Below are 12,462 nucleotides of genomic sequence, written 5' to 3'. Positions count from 1 at the left end.
CTCGATAGAGGTCACAAACGATGCTTTTAATGGTTTGTCCTTCGGATTGATCATACACAATCCGGAAAAGCCGCGAATTGATCAAACACAATTCGGAAAAAGGCCTCGGATTGATCAAACACAATCCGGTGAAAGGTCGGGGTTGATCAAACACAACCCGGACAAAGAAACAAAAGTGATCCAACATACTCTTGACCCGCGAATAAAATTCCGGGATTTTTAGTACCTGCACACACAAAATCCCAAGCATAGAATGGAGATGGAGAAGGGAGGAAATGATTTTATCCTCCCCGAGTTATTGAACTTGGAAGAGTTTAAGGTTTCAAAACATACCTTTCTAAAGGCTGCCGAGAGGAGAAATAACGTTTCGCCTACTTATACTTCGAATTTGGGGCTGAAAATTTGACAGGAGGAGCAGCTCTGGATGGGGAAGCTTCTGTCAAAATTTCAGGTTGATCGGAGCAAGGGAAGGTGGTGAACCGGTGGTCGGTAGCGGCGGTGGTCTGGAATTTTCCGGCGGCCAGTTCGGAGACTTTCCGACTGGTTCTCAGGGTGAGGCCGGCGGCGTTGGATCCGTGACGGAAAGAGCTTTCTGGGGATATAAAATTCCGGCGGAGGGCAGTCGGAATTTTGGTCGGAAATCGGGAAAAACAAGGCTGCCCGATTTTAGGGTTTTGGTTTTTAGGGTTTGGAAAAAAAAATGGTGGGCTATTGGCTCTAGGGTTAGAACAAAGTGCATGATAACGTGATAAAGAATAAAGTGTAGAGACAAAGAGATAGCAAGAGAGTCATCTTATTCATTGATAGGAGCCCTTTATATATGGAATTACATAATACCAATATGGTAAGGATATGAATACATAGATCTAGTCTAACTACATATCCTATTGGCATAAGACCAAGGCACACATAGAGAATATCCTAGAACATGAATGATATTTTGAATACATCTGAACTTCTATTCATTTTAAAAAGTCTTAATTGAATACCCCTGAACTTTGGTGGAATTCATAATGATTTTTTAAAATCTAGTTGAATACACCCAGACTTTGATTGATTTTTAAAAGTCTGTATTGAATACATCTAGACTTTCAAATTCCATAGACTTCTTTAAAAATTCCACTAATTCCATATACAATGCCCCTAAAAATCCCCTAGAAAATCCGAGAGAGACCAAACCAACTGAAAAATGAACTAGAAGAAACAACAAAACAAGAAACACAAGTCTCGGCGGAATCAATGTCGTCGCCGTCGTCCTCCACCATCAACCACCACACTCACAGACCCACCACTCTCCAAGAAGCCATGCAAAACCCAGACCCACCACCACCGCCACCACCTTCTTCTTCTTCTTCCTCTTCCTCCTCTTCCTCCTCATTCAAAGACCACCTCACCATTCTCCTCCTCATCTTCGCCTCTTCCCTCTTGGCCCTCCTCCTCTTCCTCACCCTCTCCTCCTCCCCTTACTCTTCCCCTTCCTCCTCCTCCGCCACCCTCCCACCCGACCCGTTTCTCTTCCCGACCCGAGTCGTCTACCACGACTACAACTCCTCCGATCCCACCCCTCCCTCTTTAGCCTACCTCCTCTCCGGGTCTAAGGGAGACTCGGGTCGGATCCTCCGCCTCCTCTACGCCACTTACCACCCCAGAAACCAGTACCTCCTCCACCTCCACCGCTTCGCTCCCCAGACTGAACGTGACCTTCTGGCCCTCAAGGTCCAATCCGAACCCATTTTCAGAGCTGCCCAGAATGTCCACCTCATCGGTAATGCTGACATTGTCTACCCAAAAGGGTCCTCTTCCATTTCTTTCACTCTCCACGGTGCTTCGATTTTGCTCCGGTTGTCCTCAAACTGGGACTGGTTCATCAGCCTCACTGTTGATGACTACCCACTTGTCAATCAAGACGGTAAGGATGGTTGCATTTGAGATTTGATGTTTCTGGATCTGGTTGTGTTTTTTGATGTGGTTTCTGTCTCTGGGTTGTGTAGATCTTCTTCACATTATGTCATTTTTGCCCAAAGAGCTCAACTTTGTCAACCATTCCAGTTACATTGGCTGGAAAGAGTAAGTGGCATTTATGTTATTGTTGTTGTTGTATCTATTGATTTTTTTAGTTTTGTGTTGTTGGTTATTTGAATGTTGTGGTGGATGCCCAGGTTTGAATGTTTTGTGGTGCTTTACAGGGCTAAGAGATTGAAACCGGTCATTGTTGATCCGGGGCTTTATCGGTCTGAGCCAAATGTGATGTTCTATGCGGCACAGAAGAGGGTGTTGCCAAATGCTTACCGGTTGTTTACAGGTTTTTTTTGTTTTCCCTGCTTAGTTCGTGCCCAATTTTAGTGCTTTAGTTTGATTGGCTGAGTGAAAATGGTACCATAGAAGTTATGATTGCTTGGAAGTTTAGTTTGAACTATCACATTTAGTGAGTGAGCTAATGTCAATAGTCAATCTTGCTTATCTGGCCAAAAGTTACTAGGGATTTAGGCATCTATGATTCTATTTCCTTGATTAATCAGTAGCATAATATGGTCAGTTAAAAACACATTAAGTTAAACTCTCAAATGATTGTGCGATTAGACTATGTTATGTTTGTGGCAAAGTGGAAAGGAAGCACCTTTCGTGTTTGTTTTTCATAGTGTTATTGGTGCCAACAATGTTGTGGGAAGTTTTATTGTCTAGTGGTTTAGGATCCAAAGTAATCTTAAGGAGGAACAAAAGCATAACTTTGGGACACCAGTCATCTGAATTATAGGGAGTGGAGTATCGTGATTTTGGCTCTGAAATATTTGTTATATACATGTGCGAATGCAGACCTGAAACCAGTCTAGTTATAAGTTTCCTTGTAGCATATCCTATGTCACTTTCACTGCAAGTTTAGCAACTTTCGTTTGAAATTATAAACAATTGCAATGAACCTGATATAATCTCTAGCTGCTAATGCAGCAGCCACTACTTGGCTGAAAAAAAAAAAAAAAAAAAAACACCACTTTGGAAGCCTAAGACTAAGCCCAACCCTTTTTGGTCCAAAAGAAAGTCTCCATGGTCCTTCAAAAAAAAAAAGGGAAGTCCGTGGTAGTTTAAGAGTTTAAGGGTCTTGCCACATTAATTTTCAGTCTATGAAGAATAATTATGAGTCTAGTGCTTTTAAGAGTCTACTAAAATCTGAGTACTCAAGGGTCTTATTATTAATAAGTTTTTTAATAGTCTTATGGTGTTCTAGGAGTCTAAGAGTTGTGTTTGAAGCCAACAATTAGGCTACATATTGTAAACCCAAATCAGATTGGAATGAATTAATATTAAATCTTATTGAAGGCTTGGTCCCTTGGTTTCTCTCCCTAACCTCCCTCATTTTGTTTCTCCTTAAAACAGCTCAAAAAAATCTGTTTGTTCTAAAACCACTGTGTTTTCCTAATCTCTCAACACTCTCCATCCCACCGTGTTCATTCTCTCACCATCTGTTGCTCTCTACTGCATCAGCTGCTGATAGAGAATGCTTGTTCATACTTCTGATATGCTCTTGAGTTCCTCTCATTTATTTCTGAATTAAATTAGTCTGCGGTCTAAATACAAGGGATTCTGGATTTTTTTTTTCTTTCTAGAGGAGGGGATCTAAGTAGGCACTGTTGTTTTGCAACAAAAAGCTGCTCTGCACAGTATATCTTTACGGATCAACTGCTAAGAGTTTAGGGTGAGTCGCTAACTATAGACTGATGGGAGTGATTATTGCATGAACGGCCTACTTAGTGTCCATTGTCTTTCAGTTGATCTTCCGAATTTGCCATTGAAGCAACCAAATAGTTCTGGCATTATCACTGCCTTTATATGCTTATCACAAAATAGAAGAGTGCCACTCAGAGTGGACTTACTTTTGACCTTGATAAAGTTTTTAATTGAAGTTTACCTAAGCATTGTGGTTGATGCAAGTATCTAATATTCTTAACTAACTATTTAGTTTGTACAAAGAGTGTGGCCTATATAAGTTACATGCCACTATTTGGAGTTTGTTAGATTCGAAATTTCTTGTCTATGCAGTAACTAATATGACTTTAATTTACTGACCGGTATATAAGTATAACCATTGGGCCTTGGACCATTTGATATGTTCCAGTTGTGGCTACAATGTCTGAGCCCTCAAATATGTTCGACTACTTGGTAGTAATTGTGTTGATTTACAGTTGACTGGCCATTGCTATGCAAAACTTTATGATATGGGTTTGATTTTAATAAATTAGTGGTTGCAGTTGATCATGGACAGATAAAAATTTGCCAAACTAATTCTCTATGATGATATTTTGTGCAGGTGCTTCATTTAATATTCTAAGTCGTAGCTTTATGGAGTTTTGTGTTGTTGGTATTGATAACCTCCCACGGACTCTATTGATGTACTTTGCAAACACAGCTTCTTCCCTTTCTGACTACTTTCCTACTGTTATTTGCAACTCCCGGAAGTTCAATAAAACTATCTTAAACCATAATTTACTGTATGCTAATTTTGACACAACCCCTAAAGAGAAGCCCCCGCGGCTCAGTTCCAATGATTTTGATGTTATGGTTCAGAATGGAGCTGCCTTTGCCACAGGATTTCGATCAGATGATCCAATACTTGACCGTATAGACAGAGAAATTTTGAATCGTCATCGGGGAAAAGTTGTGCCTGGTGGTTGGTGTTTAGGTGGGTTTGGAAATGACACTTGCTCGGTTTGGGGAGATGCTGATATTCTGAGGCCTAGTCCTAGAGCAAGAGGTCTTGAGAAACTTTTAGTTGATTTGCTCTCGAATGATACATTTCGTTCTCGCCAATGTATATACAAGTGATCTGGATTCACAGTCCCAGCAGAGACGGGGGAAAGTTTCCCTTCCACCATTTGGAATATTTTGGCAGAAAATTACCTGCTAGGGGATTATTCTTTCTAGAACAGTAGGATTATTTAGCTCAAGTTTGAGATTGTTGTAAAATGTATCATTCTGCTATTAGAGCTGACCAATGTGACCTGTTGTACAAGTGATCTTTGTCACTTGCCCTCCACCGTGATGTATGTAGGATCATACTTTGTGTTGTGAAATCGATGATTTAAGGAAGCTTGCATTTGTCTTGGACATATCAGAGTTGAAATGAATGGCGTAACACCTTTGAACTTGAGGTCTAGCTTCGAGCTCTGATCGTACAGTACTGTTTGGTGGTGAAATGGAAGTGCCACACATCATGCGCGGGTATTATGAATATGTATTCTGAATAATTGCTTAACTAGAGATTGCTCTTTTATATATCAATATAGCTCCTGTTTCAATTCAGTTGTTAACTACAAGATTCTTTTATCAAAGGATGCATTTCATTACTCGAAAACAGAATGGGTATCTAGTGGCCTCAGTAAAACCTTTCTCCTAGGGGACATCTTACTCAACATTGGTCAAGCCACTGAGGCCCTGAACATAGACATAACATCGGCTGTTCAAGTTGAAGAGCCTCCTTTGCAATTCGGTGCGACACCTTGTTGCACTCTCTTCGAACATGACTACACGATTAAGATGTCTCACAGCCTCTTTAACTTCATCAATGTACATTACCCTTTTCAGTAAGATCCCGAGTGTTAATGATTGCAAGGGCATCACCTTTTATCTCCATATTAGTGCACCCATGTAGAGGAAACTTCACTCCATGAAGTAGAGCCGAAGTTTCTGCAGCTCTGGGTTTCAAATTGCCTAGTCGAGGGACAGACAAGGCACTGTACAGAGTTCCGGCATCATCTCGAAATACGTCCCCTAGCCCAACACCGGTTCAGACGTTCAGTTCCCTCCTTGTTACAGGCTGCATCAAAATTGAGTTTTGTGAAGCCTTGCCTCGGTGGAGTCCACCCCCTATGCTGCCGTTCTTCCGAGCTAACATTCCTTTCCCCCTTGCAATTTGCCTTCACGAACTCTGCCTTCCAACTCATTGCTGCAGCATACAAATCATTGCAATCCGGAACCTTTTCTACATGCCTCTTCATGTTACGGTTTTCTCCCCAACCACCATATCACATAAGCAAGCTCTTCCAAATCAGCTCCACACACAACATGTGAGACCAAATGGAAAAAGGATGGCTTCTTCCACACTAAGCAGAGTCAGGCAGACTGCACTCAGGAAAGTAAATTTCCATACATGCAAAAGAGCACTCCCACAACACATGCAAACTGATTCTACACGACCTCCGCACTGCCAACAATAGGAAGAAACTCTCGGTAAGCCCTCGATAGGAACACATCAATTTTATGAAGGGATATTCAAACTCCAAATCTTCGAGTTCAAACTCGAACTCCCAGCTGTACTTGTACCTTACTCGTTACTTTTCTTCCTCCATTGAGCTTCGACTGCCACCCAGTATAGCCAGACTTGACCTAGTACAGCACCCCATTCTTGTTGTAGTGCCACACTAATCTACCTACTTCGAAGTCCCCAAGGCATAGCAAGTATTTGTTCAGCTTCGTGAGGAAGAAATAGATTGTGAATCAAAGAATCATTCCACCTCCCTTCTGCTGCAATCAATTCCTCATTTGCCTCGGAAGCCTTAGCGGTGACATCACCTTAAATGTCCCAGGACTAGGCATCGGAGGATCAAGCCCAACTCAGATAATCTTCCCATTACCAACCCTCCACCTAATGCCGGCATCAAGCAATTCTTTAACCCACATCATCCCTCTCCAAATATCAAATGGACAAGACCCGAGTTATCAGACCAAAAAAAAGACCCAAGTTAACTACAAGATTAAGGTTAAGAAATCAAACTGATTCTTTGAAAAGAAAAGAGAAATATAAAGTTGGTTCAATTTTCATCTTGAAAACAAAGCATGTAAGAATTTGAATGGGACCTATTGCAACTCACAAGGATAAAAATGCTGCAAATATTAGTGCCAGTATTGAGATTAGATTGATAATAGTCTGTTCCTGTGATATAGTAGCATAGTGACTTTATGAACATCATAGTATAAAGGATCCCAGGAAGCCACAATGGGATGATACAGATGACTGAACATAGCCCCTTTTATACTTACAAATTTGTTGAATATGGAACAAGTCTCCTACAAACAATGCTCCACTTGTACATACCTATCAATTATCTACCTCTCCAGTAACTATTACTCTGCCGTCTCCGCGCATGGGCTAACAAGATCTTCAGAATACTCCAAAAAATGTAGCTACTGCAAAAACTAGAAACAAAGCACCACCAATGTAGCCAACCTGATTCATGATATGAGTTTCCAATATGAGAACTATGACATAAAACTGCAAGTTTGCATGATTAATAATAGCATTGAGAGAAAGTTGTGCTTCTTACCAGTTTCTCGGAAATGTATTTGGCAAGAAATGCACCTCCTAGAACAGCAATGAAAGTAGCAAGTGCATGTCCAGCAATTGCTCCACCGGCCACACCCCATGGTGACTGTAGTCAGCAAGTATTAGAGGAAATCATTCACCACAAGATAATAAACTTGGAAGACAGATATATGCGCTGACTGAAACTAAAAATGGTTACACCTGTGCAGCACCCAGAGCGATTGTCGCAAGCATTGAGCGATCTCCCCATTCCTAGAAGGAAAAACATATTATTGACCTTCACATATCCAAATGACAAGCTGACAGTATTTAAAAATTCCTTGTGAATATAAGAAGCCAGGTCTGTAACAGTTAATTAGTTCAGCAAAGGGTTTTCTCCCATTACATGTGTGTATACTGCATAAGGAATAAGCTTTATCCAATTTAATGGCATGGTGCAATGGAGTTGCTGCCTTGTTATTGCAGATGAAGGCACCATCAGTCACACTGATATGAGGTTGGAGGTAACTAGCACAGTCATATAGGAGAAATATATATATTTTTTGACTCTCACTGTTTTTTTGTCCCTAGTGTCGAACATGTCTGGAACTAATAATAGCCAATACATTTAAAAAGCATGCCAACATGTTGCTACAGATACACAGACTATATACTTACAGCAACAAATACAAGGCTGAACGATTTCCAGATAATTTCAAGTGGATTGGTGAGCCGCCTTGACGCCTGAAAAGAAAAAATAGAAAATACATAAAAAAAAAACATAATAACAGGATCTGCTCTAATGAAATATGCATTATTCCTCACACACACACATATGGTTCCGTAAATAAAAGCTGAATAATGCGCATGCCTTGAAAAAATTAAATAAAAAAAACGTAGTTTTTACATGCACAAAGCCTCAAAGTGTGAATTACTAAACTACCTTCTGTTTTACAAGCTCCTCAGCTTCAGTATATTCATCAAGCTCAGGGCTGCTTTTATCACCACCCTCAACATCATTTGATGGAAGGTCCCATGCATCTTTTATTGACTTGAGACCGAAGAATAGTAAAAGAGTTACGGCAGCATATTCTCCAATTGGCAAGGCTGTTAACATGACCACAGAATGACGAAAAAATCCGGATATTTGATCAGAGGGAAGGCAATACAAAATATATCTTAAAAGTTTGAAACTGTAAGGATTATTTTAATTGAAATGATAAAAAATTAAACACAAATATTGACTGTTCTTTGTTGACATCTGCTGAAAACACATGGCCATGGACGGAGTCTTGAATGGAAACTTGTGGACTAATTACATCTTGCACAGTAACATACCCGTAAAAAGTGAATAATAATCTCTAACTAATTAACAAGTACAAGCATATGAAGATAGGATGTACAAGATCTCTCTCAGAATATAAAGGTGGCCATGAAGGTCTACTATAGGCTGTGACCTGTGAGGTTCCATGTACTAATTCGAACATGGGTGTCTGTTATCTGGTGGTTTGCTTCTAGGATTCTGTACTAGTGGAAAATGTATAAATCGAAGAGGATGTAGACGACGATCATTTGGCCTTTTCTTAACCCACGAAATTCTATTGAAAACCATCATGTGGCATGCATGATAAACTTCTCTTAAAACTGCCGTTTTTTCATGAACGCAGGGCCCCTAAGATTATGTGTAATGAAATGACCAAGAAAAGTGAAAATGTATTACAAGGCATAACCACAAAGAATGTAGCAAATTTCCAAAATATATGGTTATACATAGGTAGGAGAAAAATTCATTCCCAACAAAAAATAACAGACAGTGTCTAGTTGTTGTCTTGTTGACAATATCATTAACAAAATCCACCTCAAATCAATTATTAAACTAAAAAAATAAAAATAAAATTTGGCCATGAATGAGTTTCTCTTTTGGTCTTTTTGCACTTTCACTGGTGTTATGTTCTCTTAAAGCATTTTAGGCTACCTCAAGCAACTACATTGCATGAGGAGAACCGCACCCAATATTGACAACGAACCAGCTAGAATCATACTGAAAATAATCATAAAGATGAGAAAGATCATAACATAGGGTAGGGATTTTAGGGATTCGGTTGGGAGGGGAAGAAGAAGTCCTTTAGACTAACTTCTTCTCTTTACAAAAACCTATGTTAACTGGTTTACTGAGTTGCGTTATAAGACTATTTACCATATCTACTGTTATCTAACTGTTATGCTGGAAGGCAAATTAGCATGCTTACACTAGTAAGCAACAAAGACAATTACATTATTCAACTAATAGTTGTGAACCACTTACTGAAACATATATGCAAATTAGTGTGATGAGTGAGAAATGCCAAGAATTACTACTTACTTGTCTGAAATTGAGCAGGCACCGAATGAAATATACGCCCAATAATGACAGACAGAACTGTCATAAGGGCAAGAGCACTGATTGACCCCAATAGAACCTATTCAAATTGAGTTAATCAACACAGGTAACCTTCAATGTATACAGCAGAAGCACACGTAGAGAGAGAGATTCATACCAGTCCTTTCTCATATTGCATGGCCAAGAGTGCGGCTATGAAGAATGTCTGCTCCATAGAGAGAAAGAGTCAGTGAGGTCCATTTTGAATTCTTGCAGTACACATAATTAAAAGAAATTCTGGATAACTCCTGGCCTAGGAAACTAGCTTTATCATACAGTTGTCAGATTCCATAGCTAAAAATTATGCAGTCCACACAAGAGCTCATATCAGTGACAGTTACTGATTTCCAATCTCAGTATAAGTTTACTGAAAATTTGAGATGAATAGAGTTCTGAATTTTTAGCTACCTTGTCGCCAATTTCTGAAACAAAAATTAAAGAGAATGCAGCTGTGAAGCCTGTTTTTGCAATTGCTGCTAAAATTGTTGAAGGTCCTCCTCTCACAAAGGCAATCAAAGAAAACAGTAGCCCACACCCAAGTAGAACAAGAGCTACAGAAAGAGGATAAGGGATTTGAATTGGAGGCTTCTCACTGCCAAATCAAGAAAGTATTGTACATGAGTACAGTGAAGGTACCCCACGTTTGCTATTATCCGTCTAACATCTGATAATTCAGAGAAATCAAATGGATGTACACAAAGATACTTAACATGATGTAACAACCCGAACAATAAGGATCATGAATATCATTTCTATATTGTTTATGAAACAAATAACATAAAACTGAGTTATACAATTGCTTGTACAGATGATGTTTACTTAACTATCCATTTTGGTCTAGGTTGCTTACATCGAAGTTTTCAGAAAAATATAACATTTTGGAATGAAAGTTTTTGAAACAAACGGAAAAGATAAAAGGAATCAAGAACAAGAAAACCCCTGAATCCTTAATTTTATTACAAAGTCAAATATTGCATTTAGTCACCTTTATGAGTTCTAGGATGCTCTAAACTCGTCTGATGTCATATGGGGGACCTATTTACAATCACAGTTTCAAAACCAAATTTCATTTTCTGTGCAACAGTTACAAAATTTTGTGAACCTTCAGAGCTTGAATATTTACCGACTGCCAAACTATTCTATATTGACGGCTGTTTCACTATGAAGGTTCAGTTTCCCTTCATAATATCTCTCATAATGAGAGTAGTAGCAATGGCATCTCAAATTTTAACACCACCGTATTCTATCATCAATGGAACATAATATAACTCACACTTCAGATGAATTGTCGTTGTTTGCATCACTGGAAATGATTTTCCGGTTCTTATTTTCCTCCCCGCCTTCATAGCCTCCAGATCCAATACTAACATTAGATGCTTGGACTCGAACTTTGCTGCCCACCAATCGTGATAACTCTCTGTTTCTTACTGTAAACAAATCCGCACTGAATTACTTAGAACACGCAATAAAACCATAAAACACAGAAAAGATAAGGGTTGATTGATAGAACATTTTACAAGAATGATGGTAAATCTTATAACTGATGATATTTCTATAGAACTGTTACAACCTATACAATTTAGTACTAGATTTTATGTCCACTACCACCACTAACTTAATCGACTATCCTAAAGCAAATTCACACTCTAGTTAAACAGAAATGGCTACATTCACTATTAAGTTTTGCAGTAGGTATCTTGTCTAATTGAGTACCTGAATCTAACTAATCAAGGACCATTATATCTCAACTCCCTACTATGAATCATAAGACTAGCCAATATGCAAGAAGACCCTCCTTGAATTCCAGATAGGCTCAATATTTCAAATTGATTTGAAGCAACAACTGGATAAGAAGGCAGTAACTTACTTGAGGGTGTGATGGGCTTTTTAGAAAGAGTGGTACAAGATGGTAGAGAATCCACCAAAGCCAACAAAGGAAGCTTCTTTCTGGGAATCAATGGTGTATGAACAAGCACCAACCCCTCCATTGTTTCCTTCCTTTAAGACCCACTTTCAAAGTCTCATCTCCTATCACTGCAAAACCCAAAGACTCCTTCGTTCGATATGTTGGGTTTTCAAGAAGCAGAATAAGTTGAGAGATTGAGCTGAGAAACAGTTGTTGAGTGTTCAGTTCGCTCAAATGTTCTTAGTTTTGTGGGTGGGGTTATCATATGCTGCCACGTGTTCTGGAGGGAGAGATAAAATTGGGAACTTTTTCGATGGGGAGTGTGGCTTGCTTCATCTTCTATCCAACTATAAAGTATAAACAGGTCGCTATGACCTATGAGTAGAGGGAAAGAGTTGGATCATTGGGTTCTAAACCAGATTTAGATGTTAAAAAGGAAAAGAATCACAATTTGAACTTTGACCGTTTAGTAAATTAGAGTTATCTTCAACTGATTAGTTACTTTGGATATGTCAATCTAACCGCAACAAAAGAATTCTTAAATCTTCTCCAACTGAAATATCAAAGCTTATGTGGATTTGACATAATCATTTAATTCTTTATTATTTCTCTCTCCTCTCTCTTTCCTTATCTCCTCTCTTCTTCCTCTTTCCTTATATAAAATTAAAAAAAATTATATAAATACATAATAGATAAAAATGATATAGTAATATTTGAAATTAACATGTCGGTTGGAGTAAAAAAATTCATTTCTGACAATTCTACATTAGATGTCAAATTTGAATTCCCGACAAAATTTTTTGGCTACTCGGTTGAAGATGCTCTTAAGTATCTCAAGTTCAA

The 12,462-nt window shown here is 39.0% G+C and overlaps 2 protein-coding genes across 2 annotated transcripts; one reads left to right on the top strand and one right to left on the bottom strand.

Moving 5' to 3' along the window:
* The first annotated feature begins 1,000 nt into the window (after positions 1-1,000).
* On the top strand, positions 1,001-5,184 carry LOC101310571 (xylosyltransferase 1-like). Its single transcript, XM_004309713.1, has 4 exons — positions 1,001-1,909; positions 1,992-2,067; positions 2,187-2,302; positions 4,304-5,184. The coding sequence occupies exons 1-4, from the start codon at positions 1,240-1,242 to the stop codon at positions 4,816-4,818; spliced, it is 1,377 nt and encodes a 458-aa protein (XP_004309761.1). The 5' UTR covers positions 1,001-1,239; the 3' UTR covers positions 4,819-5,184.
* Positions 5,185-6,866: 1,682 nt separating this feature from the next.
* Positions 6,867-11,903, bottom strand: LOC101310283 (GDT1-like protein 2, chloroplastic-like). Its single transcript, XM_004309712.1, has 10 exons — positions 11,581-11,903; positions 10,987-11,140; positions 10,122-10,305; positions 9,832-9,879; positions 9,657-9,753; positions 8,238-8,401; positions 7,973-8,038; positions 7,517-7,567; positions 7,317-7,421; positions 6,867-7,219 (listed from the first exon to the last, which is right to left on the bottom strand). Exons 1-10 carry the CDS (start codon positions 11,699-11,701, stop codon positions 7,154-7,156), a joined length of 1,056 nt encoding a protein of 351 aa, XP_004309760.1. The 5' UTR covers positions 11,702-11,903; the 3' UTR covers positions 6,867-7,153.
* Positions 11,904-12,462: the final 559 nt, after the last annotated feature.

Source organism: Fragaria vesca, unplaced genomic scaffold (assembly GCF_000184155.1).
Source record: "Fragaria vesca subsp. vesca unplaced genomic scaffold, FraVesHawaii_1.0 scf0513040, whole genome shotgun sequence".
Classification (NCBI taxonomy): Eukaryota; Viridiplantae; Streptophyta; class Magnoliopsida; order Rosales; family Rosaceae; genus Fragaria; species Fragaria vesca.
Note: the sequence above shows the minus strand (reverse complement) of the source record. Positions and strands in the feature narration are given on the sequence as shown.

Excerpts from the sequence above, each read along its gene's own strand:
- LOC101310571 (XM_004309713.1), top strand. The coding sequence starts at position 1,240 with ATGTCGTCGCCGTCGTCCTCCACCATCAACCACCACACTCACAGACCC. Across the intron at positions 1,910-1,991 it reads CCCACTTGTCAATCAAGACG|ATCTTCTTCACATTATGTCA; the intron begins GTAAGGATGGTT and ends TGGGTTGTGTAG. Across the intron at positions 2,068-2,186 it reads AGTTACATTGGCTGGAAAGA|GGCTAAGAGATTGAAACCGG; the intron begins GTAAGTGGCATT and ends GGTGCTTTACAG.
- LOC101310283 (XM_004309712.1), bottom strand. The coding sequence starts at position 11,701 with ATGGAGGGGTTGGTGCTTGTTCATACACCATTGATTCCCAGAAAGAAG. Across the intron at positions 11,141-11,580 it reads AAAGCCCATCACACCCTCAA|TAAGAAACAGAGAGTTATCA; the intron begins GTAAGTTACTGC and ends ATTTGTTTACAG. Across the intron at positions 7,220-7,316 it reads AATACATTTCCGAGAAACTG|GTTGGCTACATTGGTGGTGC; the intron begins GTAAGAAGCACA and ends ATCATGAATCAG.